Source organism: Podarcis tiliguerta (genome assembly GCF_965153285.1).
Source record: "Podarcis tiliguerta genome assembly, chromosome: 8".
Taxonomy (NCBI): Eukaryota; Metazoa; Chordata; class Lepidosauria; order Squamata; family Lacertidae; genus Podarcis; species Podarcis tiliguerta.
Window position 1 is genome coordinate 81306599 of NC_139541.1, and position 24350 is coordinate 81330948.

General features: G+C 48.3%; 1 protein-coding gene across 1 annotated transcript in view; it reads left to right on the forward strand.

The window, feature by feature from the left end:
* MAP4K1 (mitogen-activated protein kinase kinase kinase kinase 1) overlaps positions 1–24350 on the forward strand; it is a 65342-nt gene that overhangs the window by 35583 nt on the left and 5409 nt on the right. Inside the window, exons 16-28 of the mRNA XM_083455020.1 lie at positions 658–702; positions 1958–1981; positions 2629–2671; positions 3527–3695; positions 7967–8037; positions 10263–10347; positions 11460–11536; positions 13450–13510; positions 16152–16257; positions 18722–18780; positions 20358–20461; positions 23449–23623; positions 24060–24128. Of these exons, the coding sequence (XP_083311146.1) occupies positions 658–702; positions 1958–1981; positions 2629–2671; positions 3527–3695; positions 7967–8037; positions 10263–10347; positions 11460–11536; positions 13450–13510; positions 16152–16257; positions 18722–18780; positions 20358–20461; positions 23449–23623; positions 24060–24128 (1088 nt within the window). The remainder of the gene's footprint in view (positions 1–657; positions 703–1957; positions 1982–2628; positions 2672–3526; positions 3696–7966; positions 8038–10262; positions 10348–11459; positions 11537–13449; positions 13511–16151; positions 16258–18721; positions 18781–20357; positions 20462–23448; positions 23624–24059; positions 24129–24350) is intronic.

The following is a 24350-nucleotide window of genomic DNA, read 5'->3' on the forward strand; positions in this document are numbered from 1 at the left end:
GAAAGATGGAGAGCACAAGGAGAAGGGGATGACAGAGGACGAGATGGTGGGACAGTGTTCTCGAAGCTACCAGCATGAGTTTGACTAAACTGCGGGAGGCAGTGGAAGACAGGTGTGCCTGGCGTGCTCTGGTCCATGGGGTCACAAAGAGTCGGACACGACTAAACAACAACAACAAGGGTGCTACTGCAATTATTATTATTACCATTGCCTTATGAATTGCCTTCTAAACCACCGTCTCAAGGTGATTTCCACCTTAAAATAATTTAGAAGAGCTAAAAATGCGAAAAAAGCAAACACCGTATTTTTTGCACCACAACACTCACTTTTTTCCTCCTAGAAAGTAAGGGGAAATGTCTGTGCGTGTTATGGAGGGAATGCCTACGGGTGGCATACCTATGGATTTTCCTCCTCTAAAAACTACGTGCGTGTTATGGTCGGGTGCGTGTTATAGAGCGAAAAATACGGTACATTTAAAAATGAGGCTGAGACCCTGACACCCGTGATCTAGACCCTTTTCTCCAGCTGGATCACTGCCTTGTTGTGGCGAAGGGTCCTGAATAACTCAGAGAAGCTATGAGCTACGCCATGCAGGACCACCACGCTCTAGCCAGTCCCATTCTACAGCCTTATATCTTGCTTCCCTTTCCTTTATAGGGAGGATTCGGCAGACTCAGACCACGATTACGACGACGTGGATGTGTAAGTGGCAGAGTCTCTCTGTCTCCCTTTGAGGGTACAACCAGTTTTGGAGTTATACTACAAAGCATTAGGAGCACGTCGAGTTGGCAAATGTTCCAGGAGGGTTTAGGAACCAGGGGGTTGAGGCAAATGCTTCCCCAAAGGGTTGGATAGATGAGCTCCAAGCATTTCTTTAACCTACCATTAGCAAAACCCTTAACCCAGGGGTCAGCAAACTTTTTCAGCAGGGGGCCAGTCCACTCTCCCTTAGACCTTGTAGGGGGCTGGACTATATTTTTTTGGAGGGGGGGAGAATGAATTCCTATGCCCCACCAATAACCCAGAGATGCATTTTATATAAAAGCACACATTCTACTCATGTAAAATGGCCTCGGTCCTGTATACCTGGAGGAGCGTCTCCATTCCCATCGTTCTGCCTGGACACTGAGGTCCAGCGCCAAGGGCCTTCTGGCGGTTCCCTCACTGTGAAAAGCCAAGTTACAGGGAACCAGGCAGAGGGCCTTCTCGGTATTGGCGCCCGCCCTGTGGAACACCCTCCCTTTAGATGTGAAGGAAATAAGCAGCTATCTTATCTTTAAAAGACATCTGAAGGCAGCCCTGTTTAGGGAAGTTTTTAATATTTAATGCTGTTTTAACACTCGATTGGGAGCTGCCCAGAGTGGCTGGGGAAACTCAGCCAGATGGGCGGGGTATAAATAAATTATTATTATTATTATTATTATTATTATTATTATTATTATTATTAAAACACCAGGCAGGCCCCACAAATAACCCAGAGATGCATTTTAAATAAAAGGACACATTCCACTCATGCGAAAACATGCTGATTCCTGGACCGCCCGCGGGCCAGATTGAGAAGGTGATTGGGCTGGATCCGGCCCCCGGGCCTTAGTTTGTCTACCCATGCCTTAAAGTACCGTATTTTTTGCTCTATAAGACTCACTTTTTCCCTCCTTAAAAGTAAGGGGAAATGTGTGTGCGTCTTATGGAGCGAATGCCGGATGCACAGCTATCCCAGAAGCCAGAACTGCTTTCACTGCGCTGCGATCCCTCTTGCTGTTCTGGCTTCTGAGATTCATAATTTCCCCCCCTTTTTTTCCTCCTCCAAAAACTAGGTGCGTCTTATGGTCTGGTGCGTCTTATAGAGCGAAAAATACGGTACCCCTTTGTTGCTGTTGCTCTTCCAAGCCCGTCCTCTAACTCTTCTCTCTGTTTTCCTTCCTTTTGGGGGCACCTCTTAATGTTGGTCTTCCAGACCCAGCAGATACGATGCAAGCAGGTAACTCATTCCCCCAATGCGTTATAAATACAGGGTGGGCATTGGCGAGATTGCTACGATGCCATAAAATATTTGTGACTTACAGTTTGGAGGAAAAGGGAGCACTAGCTTCAGCTGTTAGCCATTTGGCTGCTTTCTTCTTGGAGATGAGAGCCTGCCTTGGCTTCGCACATTTCATCGCAGTGATGGATCTTGCTAGCAGAACTTTGGCTGGGTTGGAGGGGAATAAAAGCAGGCGGCAGAATCTCAACCCCCCCCCCTTGAAATGGACCCTTCCTTCTTTTTTGTGTGTAAATTTTATTAAGTTTTCTGTATTCCAATTTAAAATACGGTGGTACCTCAGGTCGCACACAGGATCCGTTCCAGAGCTCCGGTCAGATCCTGAGGTGTGCGTATCCACATTTCTGAAGAAATGTGCATGCACATGAAAGCTCATACCAATAACTAACTTAGTTGGTCTCTAAGGTGCTACTGGAAGGATTTTTTTAAATTTAATTTTATTTATTTTGTTTTGTTTTGACTACGGCAGACCAACACGGCTACTTACCTGTAAAAAGGACTCTGTTTTTGTTTTTAGTTTTTTGGGGAAAGTACTTTTAAACTCCCCCTCCATTCACTATAAATTATTATTTCCTTTTGCCTTTCAGTGACATCTCAGCTGTCCATCTCCCACCTCCACTGCCCCCCAAGGTAAGTCACAGGAGTAAGCAAAAGGGGCGATCCTTTTCCCTTTTTGCACGTGTTAAGCCAAATCCAGCACGGAGCTCTATTCTGAGAAGGAAGCGGGCAGTGTTAGATCAAGACAATGTGCCCCCCCCAAAGAATTTGCTTCTACCCAGTGCCACTCCTTGGAAGAAAACCAAAAGCCCAGTTGACATACGCAAACACAGGGCTGTCTTAAGCATAGCCGGCGCTATGGTGCAAAGATCCCTCCGGTGACCCACGCCGCCTTTCCCAGAGTTGTCCCACGCCAGCCATATAGTACGTTTCCGAGCACAATTCAAAGTGTTGGTTCTGACCTTTAAAGCCCTCAACGGCCTCGGTCCAGTATACCTGAAGGAGCGTCTCCACCCCCATCGTTCTGCCCAGACGCTGAGCTCCAGCGCCGAGGGCCTTCTGGCGGTTCCCTCACTGCGAGAAGTGAGGTTACAGGGAACCAGGCAGAGGGCCTTTTCGGTGGTGGCACCCACCCTGTGGAACACCCTCCCAGCGGATGTCAAGGCAATAAACAACTACTTTACTTCTAAAAGACAACTGAAGGTGGCCCTGTTTAGGGAAGTTTTTAATGTCTTACATTGTATTGTTTTTAATATTCGGCTGAAAGCTGCCCAGAGTGGCTGGGGAAACCCAGCCAAATGGGTGGGGTATAAATAATAATAATAAATTATTATTGCCATCCAGAGAGATCCTTCCATTCAAAAGCTCCTCTTCTCCCTCTTGGGGTGAGCAGTGGCTTGGCTGGCTGAGAGAGGCATGGTTTATGTGGGGAAAGAAGGAAGGCACATGGAGATTAGCTGACCTCTGCCCTCTCTCCCCCCTCTGCAGCCCAAGCTCCGGGTCTCGCCGGACGAGACGGCGGTGGAACGATCCATGCCAAGGTGCTCCCTCAAGCCCATACTCCGAGGACGGTGCTCCAGTGGGCCTGTGGCGGGACGGGCTCCTCAGCAGGCTATTCCAGTCGGGGCCCAGGCCTCCCACCTCAGCACCAGATCAGGTATGAGCTCCCGAAGGAAATGCAGGAAAGAAACAGGAGCCCAAACATCTGGGCACGGAATTCATTATCGTTGTTGTTGTTGTTGTTGTTGTTGTTGTTGTTGTTGTTATCTGTAGCCTGCCCTTCATCCATAGCTCTCAGGGCAGTTCACAAGTAAAGATAGAAGATAAAAAAAAAAACCCCACCAAATTTATAATTCCTGAAGGACCAGATGCGCAGCCTGGGAGTCATTTTGGACTCATAGCTGTCCATGGAGGCGCAGGTCAATTCTGTGTCCAGGGCAGCTGTCTACCAGCTCTATCTGGTACGCAGGATGAGACCCTACTTGCCCACAGACTGTCTTGCCAGAGTAGTGCATGCTCTGGTTATCTCCCGCTTGTACTACTGCAATGCGCTCTATGTGGAGCTACCTTTGAAGGTGACCCAGAAACTACAACCAATCCAGAATGCAGCAGTTAGACTAGTGACTGGGAGCGGCTGCCAAGACCATATAACACCGGTCTTGAAAGACCTACATTGGCTCCCAGTACGTTTCCGAGCACGATTCAAAGTGTTGGTGCTGACCTTGAAAGCCCTAAACGGCCTCGGTCCAGTATATCTGAAGGAGCGTCTCCACCCCCATCGTTCAGCCCAGACACTGAGATCCAGCTCCAAGTGCCTTCTGGCGGTTCCCTCCCTGCGAGAAGCCAAGTTACAGGGAACCAGGCAGAGGGCCTTCTCGGTAGTGGCACCTGCCCTGTGGAACGCCCTCCCACCAGATGTCAAAGAGAAAAACAACTACCAGAGTTTTAGAAGACATCTGAAGGCAGCCCCGTTTAGGAAAGCTTTTAATGTTTGGTGCATTACTGTATTTTAATATTTTGTTGGAAGCCGCCCAGAGTGGCTGGGGAAGCCCAGCCAGATATGGGGGGGGGCTATAAATAATAAATTGTATTATTATTATTATTATAAAAATAAGAATGAAAACAAACCAATCAACTCCACTCCCACAAACACAATTTAAAAGGGCGTTGGATGTTAATCAGCCAAAGTCCTGGCTGAAGAGGAATGTTTCTGCCTGGCACTCAAAGGTGTGTAATGAAGGCTATGGGATGCGGGTGGCGCTGTGGTCGAAACCACTGAGCCTCTTGGGCTTGCCGATCAGAAGGTTGGTGGTTCGAATCTGCCCAATGGGGTGAACTCCCATTGCTCTGTCACAGCTGCTGCCAGCTAGCAGTTTGAAAGCATGCCAGTGCAAGTAGATAAATAGGTACCACTGTGGCGGGAAGGTAAACGACATTTTCATGCGCTCTGGCGGTGTCCCATTGCGCCAGAAGCTGTTTAGTCCTGCTGGCCACATGACCCGGAAAGCTGTCTGTGGACAAACGCCGGCTCCCTCGGCCTGAAAGTGAGATGAGCGCCGCAACCCTGTAGTTGCCTTTGACTGGACTTAACCATCCAGGTGTCCTTTTTACCTATAAGGAAGGCACCAGACGAGCCTTCCTGGGCAGAGTATTCCTCAAATGGGAATCACAATGCTTATATGAGCACAAAAGGGGAACACATTTTTTTAAAAAATTACCTTGGAGCTGAGAACCAGAACTGGACAGCAATGGACGTCAAAGACAACAGGCTCACACACGAGGGAAAGTGTGTGTGTTTTCCTTCAGGAGACCCCAAAAACGGATTGGATCAGGAGGGGAATAAATTTTTGTTCAGGTTTTAAGAGTTTTGTTTTTTCCTGATACAATGGTAAAAAGGGGCTTTACGTTAATAGTAATAATAATAATAATAATAATAATAAATTTTATTTATATCCCCCCCCCCAGCTGAAGCCGGGCTCAGGGCGGCTAACAACAATAAAACAGTACAAAAGTACAGCACAAACAACACTCTAAAATCATTCATTATAAAATTAATTAATTCAAGCCACTGGCAACCATTGGGCCAGAGCTCCGCGAAGATTGCCAGAGGAGGGGATCAGACTGTGCCTTGGCCAAAGGCCTGGTGGAACAGTTCTGTCTTGCAGGCCCTGCGGAAAGATGTCAAGTCCCGCAGGGCCCTAGTCTCTTGGGACAGAGTGTTCCACCAGATCGGGGCCACGGCCGAAAAAGCCCTGGCTCTGGTTGAGGCCAGCCTAACTTCTCTGTGGCCTGGGACCTTCAAGATGTTGAGACATAAAAGCTTTTAGACCAGTACTACTAACCCGATGCAAATTCTAAGATGGTGCAGGACCCAAAGGAAGTGTGGACAGGCCCCACTAACCTAAAACGTGAGGCAAAATCATATCCTCAAAGCCTTTGGCAGGAGCTTGTTACAGAGCTACTTGTTCCGTTTTGGAGATCTGACCAGCAACTATGATTTAAATACATCAAGCATCAAAACAGATGTATTCCCTGATAGATCAAGAGAAAGCACGATCAAACGAGGCAATGAATCCTCAATTGAGCCGTCTTCCACAGACGCAAAACCACAAATGACCTGGGATCATTTCACTACCTGCTTTGCAGTACAGAAACAGACCATTAGCTGAAATCTGAGAATAATAAAAGCTTCCCTTGGGGCGGGGGAGGGATTTATCCTTTTTCATCAAGTCATCCGCTGGTTCGTGTTCACATATTTGATAGTTGTCATTCCAGGGGGCGAGTTTGATTCTATTGAAGGAAATCAAAGTGTACTGGTAGAACACATATTCGAGGTTAGAGTTACACAAAGACGATGGATGTGCAGTAACCTGAGCCCTCAAAAGAGCTACATGAATTGTATTATTTCCCCATGAAGCCTTTGGTATACGTGTCCACAAAGCAGTCCCAAACCATAATTTAGCTTAAGTATGTCACTAAAGGGACGCAGGTGGCCCTGTGGGTAAAACCACAGAGCCTAGGGCTGGATGATCAGAAGGTCAGCAGTTTGAATCCCTGCGACGGGGTGAGCTCCCATTGCTCGGTCCCTGCTCCTGCCCACCTAGCAGTTCAAAAGCATCTCAAGTGCAAGTAGATAAATAGGTACCACTCCAGCGGGAATGTAAACGGCGTTTTCATGCGTTGCTCTGGTTCATCAGAAGCGGCTTAGTCATGCTGGCCACATGACCCGGAAGCTGTCTGTGGACAAACGCCGGCTCCCTCGGCCTATAGAGCGAGATGAGCGCCGCAACTCCAGAGTCGTCCGCGACTGGTCTTACTTCTGAGTAGACATAGGTCAGATTGCAAGGCAGCAAGATGACCAAATACAATGATACGATATCAATATACATTCTTTATATAATATGAAATATATGAAATCACATAAACACAAAATATGCACTCTTAACGGATTCTCTTGAAAATATAAAACCAAATAAACATACGTCTCTGAAAGTCTTTGTAGACAATGCAAGTCTCTGAAAAAAGCAATGTATCCGATTCCTATCTGGGGAAAACAGGCTGTAAAGCTTTGTTTATGGCATCCAACGCTGCCAAAGTAGTTCATAAACAGACGTTGTGATTCTGGATATACCCACTGTTTCGTGGAATTCTTCTTCAGCACAGCAGAAGGATACAGAAATGCTTTGTAAACCCATGTATATGGTTAATGGAATTGTATAACAACAATTGCTATGGAGCAGTGGTCATATAGTTATGTAGGCAAACACAGGGGTTAAATTGTTGGGTTGAAATAAGCGGCAGACGAGTAGTGGGTGTCATCTGGGAGGCATCTCCTCGACCATGTGTCGGAGAGTCCCTTTTATTGAATATTACAGCATTGCCTCATATGTGCTTGGTGCTGATTGGTTACACGTGGTGTGCGTTACAAGGGTTGCGTATAGGACATACAAGGGCTGCGTATAAGACATTAATCATCATTAGATAGAGGGAACACAGAGTTAGGTCAGGCATGGAAACTTCCTTAGTAAACAATCTATGATTGATAGGGTGGTACTCAGAGATCGTACAGAGTGCACTTAACATTCCTGAGAGTCCAGGGTGATAAGGGGAGGATGTGTACAGATAGATAGGAAGGTCAAGACATCACTTAACATTCCGGGCTAGCTGGTGCCAGGGTAGTTGAGAAAGGAATGTACAGAAAGACACAGGATCTCTAGAAATACTACTCTGCATTAAATTGTTTGGTTAATAGTTCAGATTGCAGCAGACATTCTGCACCTCCCATCCTGTGACAAGCGGGGAAGACTCCCTCTTCCCGGAGAGGTGTCACCTGAAGCAGCCACCTGGGGTCTTGCAATGGTACGCTTGGCCGCTGCTGCTTTCGGAACCAGTGGATTCAGGGCTGATCCTCACCTTTCTCTCTTGCAGTTCCCGAACTGCGGCTGACTTCCCAGACCCACGGACCTCCCATCCTTCCCCGCAAGGCAGAGAAGAAACCTGTGAGTGCCTTGATCATCCACACCTGTATTCCCCAAGTACCTGTCGCATATATTTCAATGACCCCAAAGCTTGAGAGTCAGTAGCACAGACGTAAAGATGTGGCGATCTGTCACGGAACAACCCCATTGAAGATTATAACTATTTCTTCTTCTTTTTAAAAATCATTTTTATTGATTTTCCAATAAAACCAGCCAGTCAACATACAGTGGTACCTTGGGTTAAGAACTTAATTCGTTACGGAGGTCCGTTCTTAACCTGAAACTGTTCGTAACCTGAAGCACCACTTTAGCTAATGGGGCCTCCCGCTGCCGCCGTACAATTTCTGTTCTCATCCTGAAGCAAAGTTCTTAACCTGAGGTAATATTTCTGGGTTAGTGGAGTCTGTAACCTGAAGCGTATGTAACCCGAGGTACCACTGTATCCATATCATAATCCAATTAAAAGCAATAAACTGAAACAAAAAACAAAGACACAACCAAATTACAGCCCAAATGGTGAACTATTAATTTTTCCATGCTCCCCATAGTCTGGACCTCTGAAGAATATATCCCAATATCTTCGTTCCTGCCTCTTCTCGTTGTTTTCATATTTTCCACATTCTGATCTTAAGGCTTTAAAGTTCTCCATCCCTGGCTATGCGATTCTCAATCGTGTCTAAGAAGATAACTTCTTCTTCCTTGGTGATCACTCATAGCCGAGTAAGATTGTCTTCCATAAACACGGTTTTAACAATGGGTCCGTAAGTGACTGTGGAGGCCACTGGCTCCGAAGGGCACTCCCCCAGGGCAATTCAAGCTTCAGGTGCCCCCAAATGTAGGTCCGCCACTGGCTGGAAGGGCACCAGGTTAGCAGAGGTGTATAGAGTAAGACAAAAGAGGTTGGGGGCAGTTATGGCCCTGGTAGGAGTGGGGGACAGTGGATAGGATGCTTAAGGCTGGACTAGGCTTGAGTTCTCATACTGGGTGGCCTCCCATTATGGACTGAGGTTGAATCCTGACATGACAGAAGTACTATTTTGGGGGGACAGGGGGTGGGCAGGTGTGGGGGACTCCCTGGTCCTGAATGGGGCGACTGTGCCCCTGAAGGACCAGGTGCGCAGCCTGGGAGTCATTTTGGACTCACAGCTGCCCATGGAGGCACAGGTCAATTTTGGTCCAGGGCAGCTGTCTACCAGCTCCACCTGGTACACAGGATGAGACCCTACCTGCCCACAAACTGTCTCGCCAGAGTGGTGCATGCTCAAGTTATCTCTCACTTGGACTACTGCAACGTGCTCTATGTGGGGCTACCTTTGAAGGTGCCCCGGAAACTACAACTAATCCAGAATGCGGCAGCAAGACTGGTGACTGGGAGTGGCTGCCGAGACCACATAACACTGGTCTTGAAAGACCTACATTGGTTCCCAGTACGTTTCTGAGCACAATTCAAAGTGTTGGTGCTGACCTTTAAAGCCCTAAATGGCCTTGGTCTAGTATACCTGAAGGAGCGTCTCCATCCCCATCGTTCTACCCGGACACTGAGGTCCAGCGCCGAGGGCCTTCTGGCAGTTCCCTCCCTGCGAGAAGCCAAGTTACAGGGAACCAGGCAGAAGGCCTTCTTGGTAGTGGCACCCACCCTGTAGAAGACATCTAGGAAAGGTTTTAATGTTTGATGTATTACTGTATTTTAATATTTGGTTGGATGCCACCCAGAGTTGCTGGGGAAGCACAGCTAGATGGGCAGGGTATAAATAATAAATTATTATTATTATTATTATTATTATTATTATTATTATTACTATTTTTTAAATGTACATTTTCATTTTTTAATACATATCATTTCCAACATCCATTTAACATAACTTCTTATCTTAGACAATATTTTAGACTTCTGTCAACCACCTCTGATGATTTTCCATTCTTTATAATTTATTCTGCATTTCTGAATTTCTCTATTACCGTACTTTTAATTATTATTAACTAATAATTCTCCTCATAGTCTTCCTTGCAATAGTTCACATAGTCCTCCTTACAGAACTTCTCGCAGTCCCACTAGCATAATCTGTTCATTACATTGCTTTTCAAATAGTTCATATATTTGCTCCAGTCTTCTTAGAATCTCTGGTCCCGCAGGTTTCGAATCCTTCCTGTTAATTTATCTAATTCTGCATAGTCCATTAATTTCATCCGCCATTCTTCTTTTGTCGGTACCGTTATGGATAACTGTTGCCTCCCTCTCTCCCCAGGAGAGGGCGCTCTTCAAGAAGGTTTTCAACGAGTGCCCCTTACACGTCACCTCGGCTACTGTGTGGACCCACCCAAATAGCAACGGTAAGGCATGGAGGGGCGAGGTCTGTGTTGGGCCCATTTACTAGGCGGGGGGGGGGGGGACAGGAAGGCTGAACCAAACTCAAGCAATCACGCCCATCTCGTAGAGTGACTTTACACCGATCTGCTCACCAGTGCTCCACACTGGCTCCAAGGTTCTAGTCCTCACAGTTGTCCGCTATACCATCACCCCACCTGCCCTCTCACACTTCCTTTTGTGCTTGTGCCAATCCACTCACTGCCAAACTGCCCCTTTAGGTAGGGTTGCCATAAGTCCTCTTTTTCCAGGACACATCCTCTTTTTCCAGGATTAAAATGGCTGTCCGGGCGGATTTTTTTTTAAATTTGGCAAAATGTCCAGCAGAGTCATGTGGTCTGGGTTTGGTGGGAGTTTTAGTCTGAAAATCTAGAGGACACAAGGTTGGGGGAAGGCTGTTCCAGTGCCTTAGACTCAGAACTGAGGCACCTGGCTAAGCTAGTCAGCTGAGAGACTAGCAGAGAATCACAAGAAAGCAGCGTCTTAAACTAGCTAGTAAAGGTAAAGGGACCCCTGACCGTTAGGTCCAGTCGTGGCTGACTCTGGGGTTGCAGTGCTCTTCTCGCTTTATTGGCCGAGGGAGCCGGCGTACAGCTTCCGGGTCATGTGGCCAGCATGACAAAGCCGCTTCTGGCAAACCAGAGCAGCGCACGGAAACGCCATTTACCTTCCCACCGGAGAGGTACCTATTTATCTCCTTGAACTTTGACGTGCTTTCGAACTGCTAGGTTGGCAGGAGCAGGGACCGAGCAACGGGAGCTCACCCCTTCACGGGGATTCGAACTGCTGACCTTCTGATCGGCAAGTCCTAGGCTCTGTGGTTTAACCCACAGCGCCACCTGTGTCCCTCTAGCTACATACTGTATAAATCCCTTCTCTTGTGGCTGAACTCAGAGGATGCTGGCTCAGCTACAAAATCTTGGAGGAGGAGTCTGGGAGGGCAAGCGTTAAGACCCTACTGCCCATAAGGAGAGGCCATATGTACATGCTAGACCATGGGTAGGCAAACTAAGGCCCAAGAGGCTCACCCCCCCCCCCCATTTAACTCCCGGCTGCATTTCCTCCCCCATTTTTGCAGAGCTGCACTTAATTCTGGGGGCTGAAGAAGGGATATATGCCTTGAACCGGAGCGAGGCAGAGCCCACCCTCGAACTGGTAAGACAGAGGAGGTGCTGGGGGGGGGGTCTGAAGGACAGGGAATTTGCTTGTGTGGAGGGATGCAAAATGGAAAAAAGGACCACTGAGCTTTGATAGCATGCAAGCCAAATTCTGAGCCGATATCCCATAGCGTGCATCAGTTATCCCCCAAAACACATCATAATCACCACCACTTTGCGGAATCAATTGAAGACTATTTATTATTATTATTATTATTATTATTATTATTATTATTATTATTAATTGAAATTATATACTGGCCTATACCCGGGGTCTCAGGGCAGTTCACAGAATAAAATCAAGATACGAAACCACAAAATACATCATCATCATCATCATCATCATAACCCAATAGCCCCCCCCCCTGTATTTTAAAGGGTAGGGAAACTAAGGCCCGGGGGCCGGATCCGACCCAATCGCCTTCTAAATCCGGCCCATGGACGGTCCGGGAATCAGCATGTTTTTACATGAGTAGAATCTGTCCTTTTATTTAAAATGCATCTCTGGGTTATTTGTGGGGCATTGGAATTCGTTCATTCCCCCCCCTCCAAAAAAAATATAGTCCGGCCCCCTACAAGGTCTGAGGGACAGTGGACTGGCCCCCTGCTGAAAAAGTTTGCTGACCCCTGGCATAGGATGTAAATCAGATCAACCAAAGGCCTGGTTAAAAAGAAACATTTTTGCTTGGCGCCTAATGGTGTATAATGAAGGCGCCTGGCGAACTTCCCTGGGGAGAGCATTCCACAGATGGGGAGCCACTGCAGAGAAGGCCCCGTTCTTGTGTTGGCACCCTCTGGAGCTCTTGAGGAGGAGGCACACGAAGAAGATGCTTTTGTTCTGACAGTGTCTCCCAGCTGGATAAATGGGTCTTTACCATGAGCTGTCATTTCATAGAATTCTGGAGTTGGAAGGGACCCTGAGGGTCATCTAGTCCAACCCGCTGCAATGCAGGAATTTTGCCCACAGCCATCCTTGGGTTGGTTCGAACCACCAACCTTCTGGTTAACAGCCAGATGCACTGACTTATTCCTAGGGCTTTAGATTTTTCTAAAAAAAAAAATGTCTCTGTTGTTTTTGTGTTTTTAACTATTTTTAACTATTTTATGTGTTAAAAACTACCTTGAAGTGGTGGTTTAGAAGGCAATTAATAGATCAGTAATAACAATAAAAATCAAAAGATTATAATAATCCAGGTATTAAAAATTGTGGATTCGCGTATCTCAGTTGAGGCAAGCATCCACCTACTCTGTCTGCCTTCAGAAGCAGTGTTTGGCCTCAGTTTGCTCGATCTGTAAAATGGACACAGTAGGAAGTCAGTTGTCATGAGGTTGGTTGAATGGATCAAGTGAAAGCCTTGAAATTTAGGAATAAGTGTGGGTTGAGGCACTCTCACAGAATAACAAAACAGCGAGAACTCGGAGAATCTTCCTGCCAGCTTCACCCTCATAATAATAATAATATTAATAATAATAATAATTTATTATTTATACCCTGCCCATCTGGCTGGGTTTCCCCAGCTACCCTCAGCACTTAGATGGGGCTTTCTGACCATTTGAAGTGCTTGATGTACATTTCATTAATAATACAACTTTAACCTCTTTAAGACGATCACTGAAACAGACACTGAAGAATAAACTACACTTAAAAATCAGCCATGCAGTTATTGACTTGGCAGTGTGGGATAAAAACTGCATAGCTACACAAACCCACCCAAGGGCACTCTGCAGTCTTGAAAACACCTGAACCAGAGATCTAAAAACCAACAGCAAACGAGCCTGGCAAGCTTCCCTTGGGAGAGGGAACCAGGTGGGAGGAGCCACCACCGAAAAGGCCCCGCTAAACAGTTTTCACGTTCCATTTCCCATATCCTGACTCCTGTTTCTTCTCTCCCTCTCCCATCCCTGCCACAGCTCTATCACAGCCGCACAACTTGGGTTTACTGCATTGGGAACGTCCTCATGTCACTTTCTGGTGAGTTCCAGTTTTGATGCCTGCAAGTGTGAAATATACTCGGGAGTCGAGAGTGGATTTCATGCTCTTTATTCAGCTCATAGTGGTGAGGAGGAATGGAAGTTCCCCCAGAATGTCTGCTTTATATACATTATTTACACAATAGGCCCCACGTGATTGGCTAATTCTGGGATTCTCCTGTAGGCCAATCGGATTGTGGATTCACTTCCACCTGGAGCTGGATTGGGTGGCTCCTGTGGACCAATCAGACTGCTGCATTCTGGGTCCTATTGTTCTAGGGCCAATCAGACTGCTGCATTTTGGATCCTATTGTTCTAGGGCCAATCAGACTGCTGCATTCTGAATCCTATTGTTCTAGGGCCAATCAGACTGCTGCATTTTGGGTCCTATTGTTCTAGGGCCAATCAGACTGCTGCATTCTGGGTCCTATTGTTCTAGGGCCAATCAGACTGCTGCATTTTGGATCCTATTCAACTCAGTACATAACAAAGTGCTAGGATAAAACTCAGGTGGGGCTCGGGAACAGTGTGGGCCATGCCTGGCTGAATTCTGGTAGAAAACCCTCAGCGTCATTAATAACCAAAGAACTTTGCTGGACCAGATCAAAAGAGACCTTTCTAGTTTTCTCATAGTGGCTATAGTGGATGCCTCAATAGGAAACATAAAGGCATGGGAGCAGCAAATAATCATTTGTTATTTATTTGCTTATTTTGCAAATGCAAAAACTGCATTACAACCCGAGACCACCAACACAGTGTGCACAGGATAAAAATTGAGCACACACGAAATAATACCGTATTTTTTGCTCTATAAGACTCACTTTTTCCCTCCTAAAAAGTAAGGGGAAATGGGTGTGCATCTTATGGAGCGAATGCAGGCTGTGCAGCTATCCCAGAAGCCAGAACAGCAAGAGGGATTGCTGCTTTCACTGTGCAGCGATCCTTCTTGCTGTTCTGGCTTCTGAGATTCAGAGTATTTTTTCCCTTCTTTTCCTCCTCCAAAAACTAGGTGCGTCTTGTGGTCTGGTGCGTCTTATAGAGTGAAAAATACGGTAATTCAAAAGACAACAAAGTCGCCCCTGCAGATGCACAGTTAAACATTTCACAAATGGCTAACTGATGCCTCTGTGGGTGCAGTCTTAAAACAAAAAAATTGTGGGAATGTTCAGGGATCCAGGAGAGGATGTATTATTTGGTTATAGCCTTTCCAACTTGTGTTAACAAGTTCACAATTTAGCAGAGTAGCATTCCCCTTTTTAAACTCACAGCGGATGCGTTTGCTAAGGCTCGCCAAAGCCTCTATAATAACTGTTTTTGTATTTTCCCCTTATTCCCTCATAAAAGATAAGACACGACACAGTCTTCTATAAAAGTATAAAAAGAGTTTACTCACATTCTGTTCACAATCGGATCCCAGAAGGCAGCCTTAGCTTAGAAAAGTAACATACACCTGGAAACTATCTCATAAGGAGACAGTCCCTCTGTCCTCTCTTGGCTGGAGAGCATCTTTGGCTAAGCAGATGTTGCTTCTTTGATGCATGTAGTCAAAGAGAGAGAGATGGCTGCCCTACCCTGTGCTTTTGTCGTTACCTGCACAGGTGAGGCCACGCCCACCTCTAGTCACATGCAGAGGAGGTCTATCCCAGCCCAGAAGGAAACAGGAAGTTGACCTGCTGGCTGGACAAACATTCCTCCCCATGTGTAAAGATGTTCACTCTAGGAATGTTGTATTTGACTGCTCTTGTGTTTCACATCCCGCAAAAATAAATAAATCATCAGCCGGTTGCCTGAACTTCATGATGCAAGGCACCTACCTGATTTCTAATCCTTTCCTGCTCAGATAAACTGCCTCTGAGCGTGGAGGCTCTGTTGGGCCACCTTGACTGAAAGCTGCAGACAGGCCACCCCTAGTTAGCTTCCTCTTGGGAATACCACCTGCGAGGCCTGAATGCTGTATCGTATTTTTGCCCCATAGGATGCACCGGCCCATAGGATGCACCATGTTTTTTTGGGGGGAAATAAAGGGGAAAAAATTATTTCCCCCCCAGGCGCTTGCGGGGCCGGGAGCGGGGAGAAGCGCTCTTCTCCCTGCCGCCCGCCTTCAGACCAGGTCCGGGGACAGGGGGATGACGCGCTGCGCCTCCCCGCTGTCCCCGGAGCTTGTGGGGCAGGCAGCAGGGAGAAGCGCTCTTCTCCCCGCCGCCCACCTTCATATCAGGTACGGGGACAGCGGGAAGACGCGCTCCGCCTCCCCACTGTCCCCGGAGCTTGCGGGTTTGGCGGCGGGGTCTCCCCACCGTCAGCCTCCAAACCACTTTGGGAGACAGCGGGATGGCGGCATTCCGCCTCCCTCTGTCCCCCGACCTTGTGGGGCTGGCGCTGGGGCTCTCCTGAAGCCTGGAGAGCGAGAGGGGTCGGTGCGCACCGACCCCTCTCGCTCTCCAGGCTTCAGCGAAAGCCTGTATTCGCCCCATAGGACGCACACACATTTCCCCTTCATTTTTGGAGGGGAAAAAGTGCGTCCTATAAGGCGAAAAATACGGTAACTACCCATACCCTTGGCTGATTATGTCCGCTTGAAGCAGCAGCAGCAGCACTGATCCTTTTTTCTTTCCTTGCCCTCCTCCTCCCCCTCTAACCAGGCAAGGCCCCCCAACTCTTCTCCCACAACTTGCCGGGCCTCTATGAGCAGAGCCGCCGAGACCAGCGCCCCGGGATCTACATTTCCCCCCACCGGCTACTCCCCAGGTAACCCACACCAAGAACTGTGGGACAAGGGCACGGAGGAGCGTGAGTGCATGTGAAAATGGTTCTCCTTTTGCTCCGGCTCCCTCAGCGCAGTATGGGGGCGCCTTCTGGTGGTTCCTTCACTGATTGAGGTTGAATCCTGACAAGACAGAAGTACTGTTTCTGGGGGACAGGAGGCGGGCAGGTGTGGAGGATTCCCTGGTCCTGAATGGGGTAACTGTGCCCCTGAAGGACCAGGTGCGCAGCCTGGGAGTCATTCTGGACTCACAGCTGTCCATGGAGGCGCAGGTCAAATCTGTATCCAGGGCAGCTGTTTACCAGCTCCATCTGGTACGTAGGCTGAGACCCTCCCTCCCCGCAGACTGTCTCGCCAGAGTGGTGCATGCTCTGGTTATCTCCCGCTTGGACTACTGCAATGCGCTCTACGTGGGGCTACCTTTGAAGGTGACCCGGAAACTACAACTAATCCAGAATGCGGCAGCTAGACTGGTGACTGGGAGCAGCCGCCGAGACCATATAACACCGGTCTTGAAAGACCTACATTGGCTCCCAGTACGTTTCCGAGCACAATTCAAAGTGTTGGTGCTACCTTTAAAGCCCTAAACGGCCTTGGTCCAGTATATCTGAAGGAGCGTCTCCACCCCCATTGTTCTGCCCGGACACTGAGGTCCAGCTCCGAGGGCCTTCTGGCGGTTCCCTCACTCCAAGAGGCCAAGTTACAGGGAACCAGGCAGAGGGCCTTCTCGGTAGTGGCGCCTGCCCTGTGGAACGCCCTCCCATCAGATGTCAAAGTGATAAACAACTACCTGACATTCAGAAGACATCTGAAGGCAGCCCTGTTCAGGGAAGTTTTTAATATATGACATTTTAGTGTATTTTTCATCTTTGTTGGAAGCCGCCCAGAGTGGCTGGGGAAACCCAGCCAGATGGGCGGGGTACAAATAATAAATTATTATTATTATTATTATTATTATTATTATTATTATTATTATTATTATTACTGCAAGAAGTGAGGTTACAGGGAACCAGGCAGGGGGCCTTCTCAGTAGTGGCACCTGCCCTGTGGAATGCCTTCCCATCAGATGTCAAGGAAATAAGCAACTATACTACATTTAAAAGACATCTGAAAACAGCTCTCTTTAGGGAAGCTTTTAATGTTTAAATCTGTATTGTGTTTTTAATGTTCGATTGGAAGACGCTCAGAGTCGTTGGGGAAACCCAGCCAGATGGGCGGGGGTATAAATAAATTATTATTATTATTATTATTATTATTATTATTATTATTATTATTACATGGATGGCTTTGGATTCTAAACCTACATGGTGGGTGCATGGTTGTGCCATGTAGGAGAGAAAGAGAGAATGAGAGAGAGGGGAATGGGAGGAGCTTGGAGGGATTTAGTGGGAAGCCACAAAGTGCATTTCCCCTATCTGGTCGTCTCAACGCTGCCCTCTGCTGGCTGGAGGCTTACAAGGTTGCTTATGCCCAACAGAAAATCCAGGTGTATTCTGCAGCATGTTCTCGACGCATTAATTTGTGCATTAGCAGTGGATTCCCCCATGCTTTCTGTGTAGTGAGCTCTCAGGTGGTGGTTGCCAGATTTTCAGCCAGCCCCTGCAGCTGTGCCTTTAACGGTGGCTTGGTAATGATACAAATTGCGTGGCAATTGTAGAGAAGGTCATAAGCAGCATAGATGCCACTGTATTCTGCTCTGGTCAGACCTCACCTGGAGTACTGTGTCCAGTTCTGGGCACCACAGTTCAAGAAGGACACTGACAAGCTGGAACGTGTCCAGAGGAGGGCAACCAAAATGGTCAAAGGCCTGGAAACGATGCCTTATGAGGAACGGCTAAGGGAGCTGGGCATGTTTAGCCTGGAGAAGAGGAGGTTGAGGGGTGATATGATAGCCATGTTCAAATATAGAAAAGGATGTCACATAGAGGAGGGAGAAAGGTTGTTTTCTGCTGCTCCAGAGAAGCGGACACGGAGCAATGGATCCAAACGACAAGAAAGAAGATTCCACCTAAACATTAGGAAGAACTTCCTGACAGTAAGAGCTGTTTGACAGTGGAATTTGCTGCCAAGGAGTGTGGTGGAGTCTCCTTCTTTGGAGGTCTTTAAGCAGAGGCTTGACAACCATATGTCAGGAGTGCTCTGATGGTGTTTCCTGCTTGGCAGGGGGTTGGACTCGATGGCCCTTGTGGTCTCTTCCAACTCTATGATTCTATGATTCTAAGATGGTGAAACTTATGGTCTAAGACTGGCTGCGCTACAGGCAAGAGGAAGAGGAGATGCAAACCATCTCGCATTCCACCTCCTACTGAGCCCTGGGCAGGGTCAGAGTTTGCAGCTAACCCTAAAAATACAACAAACCTCTTGTCATCTCTGGCTCACCATTTGCCACTTCCCACACCTGCCCATCATGGCCAGCCGACCATCAATCCTTCTTTCCTCCCTCCTCAGGAAAAACATCGTCACCACCAAGATCCCGGATACAAAGGGGTGCCAAAAATGTTGCACAGGTGAGTGCCATTCCAGCCCTGACCTGCAGGGGGAGCAGCGCTCCCATTCTCACACCCCAACCCTTCATGGTCAGGTTCATTGTCTGGGCTCACGAAATCACACCTATGGGAATTTCGACCAATTCCAGAATAAGCAGGGAGGTAGGGCTGCCATTTTCAGAGAGTGGAAAAATCCAGAGACAAACGTTACTGAGTTGTGGTTTTTTTTAGGGGTGGGGTCCAAGTTGTTGAGTATGCTGGTCAGTAATCACAGAGTTCAAAGTTGGAGCTAACTCTTTATTAGCAAAAACACGATCTCCATGGACCATAGCTGTCAACCGTCCCTTATTTGGTGGGAAAGTCCCTTACCCCAGCGCCGTGTCCCGCTGCTGTCCCTTATTCATGATGTCCCTTAAATTTCCTGGGTTTCAAAGGAAGCAGCTCCTCTTCTTCCCTCCCTGCCGGCCAGGGAGGAGGGAGGCTCCAACTGTGTTGCTTGGCTGCATTGCTCAACCAATAAGGAGTCTAAGAACGACTGGGGGGTGGAGCTTGCATGCCTTGTGCCAATCAAATCGGCCGCGTTGCCTGGGGACTTGCCTTTGCTCAGCGCTTCCCAGCGGAGAGGTGACGGTGGTTTTCCTTGCTGCATCCCCTTTGCCGGGTGGCTGCGCTGTGGGAACCACCGCTTGAGGCTTCGTTTGGCTGCTGGCTTGGCTTTCTGCCTTTGGCTCGGAGGGGCTCAGAAATTGAACATACCTGTGCTCTGAAAAGCCCTGATTTTGGCTGCTGATCCCTTATTTCCGAGGCTGCTGGTCCCTTATTTTCAAATCTGTAAGTTGACAGCTATGCCACGGACTTATTTGAGTTTCAGGCCTAATGAGCAGAGCAGCTCATTGCCGATGGTCTTACTCCATGAAAATCAGTTGCCGAGACTGTAAGTCCCTGCCTCTCCACAGCCTCTCCAGGGCTTTTCCCAAGGAATTGGAGACTGTGCCTGCATTCAGCCAACCTATCCTCTGCCCTTTTCATGCCTTTCCTGGTTTTGGGAGACGATTCTAGACTTCTCTCTGCCACAGACTCTCCCTGCCCATTAAGCCCTGTCCCTTCTTCAGCTTCCGACATTTCCTCCTCCCAGTCTTCTCCCTCCAACCACTCCCTGTGGTCTCCACCCCCATCGTTCTGCCCGGACACTGAGGTCCAGTGCCGAGGGCCTTCTGGCGGTTCCCTCATTGTGAGAAGCAAAGCTACAGGGAACCAGGCAGAGGGCCTTCTCGGTGGTGGCGCCCGCCCTGTGGAACACCCTCCCACCCGATGTCAAAGAGATAAAAAATCTACCTGACATTTAGAAGACGTCTAAACTGTTCAGGGAAGTTTTTAATGTGTGACATTTTAATGTATTTTTAATCTTTGTTGGAAGCTGCCCAGAGTGGCTGGGGAAACCCAGACAGATGGGCGGGGTACAAATAAATTATTATTATTATTATTATTATTATTCCCTGGCTCTGAGCCTTCTTCCCTTGGGGGTTCTGCAGCTGGTTCTTCCCACTATTCCTCTGCATCCCACCATTTCCAGACAGCCTGTTCCTCTTTTCTTGCAGCCAGGAATGCACAGACCGGCTGCTACTACCTCTGTGGAGCGCTGGAGGCGGGTGTGGTGTTGCTGCAATGGTACGAGCCCATGCAGAAGTTTATGCTGGTCAAGGTAAGGGCCTTTGCCTCCACGAGAGGGAAGAGAAGCCACAGCGAATGCTTTATAACACCGGCAGAAGCCATGCCAGCTTCTGACTGGATCCCGGAATGTCCTGTTTTTTGGTCTTGAGCTCTCGTGCGAATCAGCTGCCTCCTACGAGAGCTCGGGACCAGTGGCGTAGCGTGGGGGGTGCAGGGGGGCCCGGCCGCACCGGGCGCAACATCTGGGGGTTAGGGTTAGGGGGCGCAAATCCACGGGTTAGGGGGCGCAAATTACTTGCCTTGCCCCGGGTGCTGACACCCCACGCTACGCCACTGCTCGGGACCAAAAACCAAGCATCCTGATTATGATCAGCAGGATGTTATGGTAGGGTTACCAGACGTCTCTGTTTCCCAGAGACAGTCCCCAGATTTGTGAATAAGTCTCTGGACAAATTCCATCCCTGGAATGTCCCCATATTTCTTTTTTACCAACCACCAAAACACTGAAACCCCGCAGGCGGCTGATACATTGGGTATACAATATTCAATAATATACATATTCAATAATATATTCAAATTAACCATATGTACACTTCTATATACCTTAACACTCCTCCTTCCACAAGGTTTATTTAACTTTTAACATTTTAATTGCCCCAAATTGTTCAAACCTACTCAAATAATTCAATATCTTCTCAAACCAATCCTCCTCTTTCTCACTGACCTTAAACCCTTTCGTTCTATGTATCTTCACAGTTAGCTATTCTAAAATTATAATATTACTCAGTTTTTTCCTCCACTGGTTGACCCCAGCTCTTCTGCATTTTTCCAGTTACTTGCTATAACCTGTCTGGCTGCAATTACCATCAATTTTACCCATTTGCATTCCTCTTTTGTTTTTAACGCAGTCCCCGGATTTCCTCTAAAGTCCCCGGGAAACACAGTCTCAGCAACTGTTGGCTCTGGCTGGCTTCAGGAGCTGCTTGGAAGTCCCCATATGACGGTGGTGCAGGGGCTCTCAGATGCAGCTTCCGGGCTGCTTCCACCTTCCCTGACCCCAGCAACTAAGCTGAAAAGGGAGGCTTCATGCTGCCTATTGGAGCAGCCTCCCAACTCCTACTTGAGCCAGTGTGATGTAATGGTTAAGAGCGGTGGACTCGTAATCAGGTGAACCGGGTTCGATTCCCTGCTCCTCCACAAGCAGCTGCTGGGTGACCTTGGGCCAGTCACACTTCTCTGAAGTCTCTCAGCCCCACTCACCTCACAGAGTGTTTGTTGTGGGGGAGGAAGGGAAAGGAGAATGTTAGCCGCTTTGAGACTCCTTTGAGTAGTGATAAAGTGGGATATCAAATCCAAACTCCTCTTCTTCTTCTTCCTCCTCTTCTGAGCGGGGATCTCTCAGCTGTGAAGGGAGGCTTCACGCGGCCTATCAGAGCTTGGAGGGGGCAGGGATCTCTCAATTAGGCAATGGGAAGCCTCCCTTCCCAGCGGAGGGATCCCTGCCCCCTCCTGCTTGCACGCAAGTAGGAATGAAGTTGGGGCTGCTCCGATGGGATGGAAGGCATTGTGCTGCCTGAGAGATCCCTGCCTCCTCCTGCTTGCACGCAAGTAGGAATGAGATTGGGGCTGCTCCAATGGGAAGGCATTGTGCTGCCTGAGAGATCCCTGCCTCTTCCTGATTGCACGCAAGTAGGAGTGGGATTGGGGCTGCTCTGATGGGGAGGGAGGCATCGCGCTGCCTGAGCCTCGCCACTGCTGTCACTCTCAGCCCTCCTTCTACGCCTTCCATGCCTGACCCACTGCGCACCGCTTCTCCACCACCACCGAAGAACCAACAACTCAGGGGATGCCCAGGGTCATGCAGAAGACAGAAGCCTCGGAGGAAGGGGAAACGTGGCGGTTGAGGTCAAGGCGGCGGCCACCCCTCTGCCACCACCATCGCTGCAGCATCAACGTCCCAAACATTTTTTTGGGGTTTTTTTTTTTGTTTAGTTGTTTAGTCGTGTCCGCCTCTTCGTGACCCCCTGGACCAGAGCACGCCAGGCACTTCTGTCTTCCACTGCCTCCCGCAGTTTGGTCAAACTCATGCTGGTAGCTTCAAGAACACTGTCCAACCATCTCGTCCTCTGTCGTCCCCTTCTCCTTGTGCCCTCCATCTTTCCCAGCATCAGGCTCTTTTCCAGGGAGTCTTCTCTTCTCATGAGGTGGCCAAAGTCTTGGAGCCTCAGCTTCAGGATCTGTCCTTCCAGTGAGCACTCAGGGCTGATTTCCTTCAGAATGGAGAGGTTTGATCTTCTTGCAGTCCACGGGACTCTCAAGAGTCTCCTCCAGCACCAGAATTCAAAAGCATCAATTCTTCGGCGATCAGCCTTCTTTATGGTCCAGCTCTCACTTCCATACATCCCGAACGTAATATTTATTTATTTTATTTAAAGCGTCCCCGGATTCATTGAAAAAAATCTGGTGACCTTAGGTGGCTTCGGCGATGGCAGCCACTCTCCATGCAGGCCCACTTCTGCAGGCTTGTCCAAGTACCCTTCCCTTCCTTTCAAGGAACTTTGAAGTGTCAGGCATAGCTCTAATGGCTTTAGCCCAAACGTAGCAGAGTTTTCCTGCACAGCGAAGAAGCTAGTTGAGGTGGAAATGACTAGTCAGCTAGACTCAGAATAACTATTTACAGGATTTATTAAAAGGGAAAAGAAACCAGCAGAGTTTCTGCATACAAAACAAAGCAAAATAAATCCTTTCTCTCTCTCTCTCTCTCTCTCTCTCTCTCTCTCTTAACCATACACAGCACTCCTACTCCTAACACACCTAACCCACCAAACTGTGCTAGCATTCCCAGATAACAGAGTTGAGTGCTGGTCGTTAACCAATCAGAGTAAATAGTTTCTAGGTCAAGCAGACCTTGGCTTTCTGCCAAGAGTAAATTGACACTGCCTTGAGTTAATTGTGTGAAGCCAGAATCTGTAAGTTTTCATGAGAATCAATTAACAGAAACCGAACATCCTTTCCCAGTATTTCGACTTCCCGCTGCCCTCGCCGCTTCCGGTCTTTGAGATGCTGACGTCCCCCAACGAGGAGTACCCGGTGGTCTGTATCGGAGTGACCAAGGGCCCCCCAGGACAGGCAGTCCAGTTCCAGATCATCAACCTCAATTCCCTCACTTCCTGGTTCATCGATGATGGCAGCAGTAAGAGCACTTGCAAGTGTGTGTGTGTGTTTTTGTTTGCAAAAGCATCAGGCTGCGGGGAGATCCAGAGCTGGAGGGGCTGTATTATAATCCAGGATAGGTGTAGCCAGGATTTTTGTTGGGGGGGGGGCAGCCAAAGTTGTGGAGCTTTCCTTGGGAAATACCCCATAAATAGGAAATTGCAAGAAGTACGCTTTTGCTGGACGGAGTGGGTGGGGTGCGGAACCCCAGATAATTGAGTATTTTCAATGCTTTTCAATAATATTTGTGGATCCCGCCCCCCCCCCGGCTATACCCATGCCCAGAGAACAAGGACTGGGAGCAGGGTGTGTGGTTTGCCGACCAAGCAAGAGCTGGTCTGGCTGCCATGAAACTCAAAATGCCCTATATATATATATATATATATATATATTGTTATAAACACATTTCTCAACAGAACCTTTGTGTACTGGCCCGGTCCAGGTGATGCAGCTGGACAGCAAGACGGTGATGGTTCTGATGAACAGTAAGTACAGAGAGAGGAGGCGGTTGGTGCGTCGGCAGAGGGTCACCTTCGTGCTTTCTTGCAGGCACCAAAACGATCTGGGAGCAGCCACCGAGACCACATAACAGCGGTCTTGAAAAACCTACATTGGCTCCCAGTATGTTTCCGAGCACAATTCAAAGTGTTGGTGCTGACCTTTAAAGCCCTAAACGGCCTCAAAGGCCCAGTATACCTTAAGGAGCG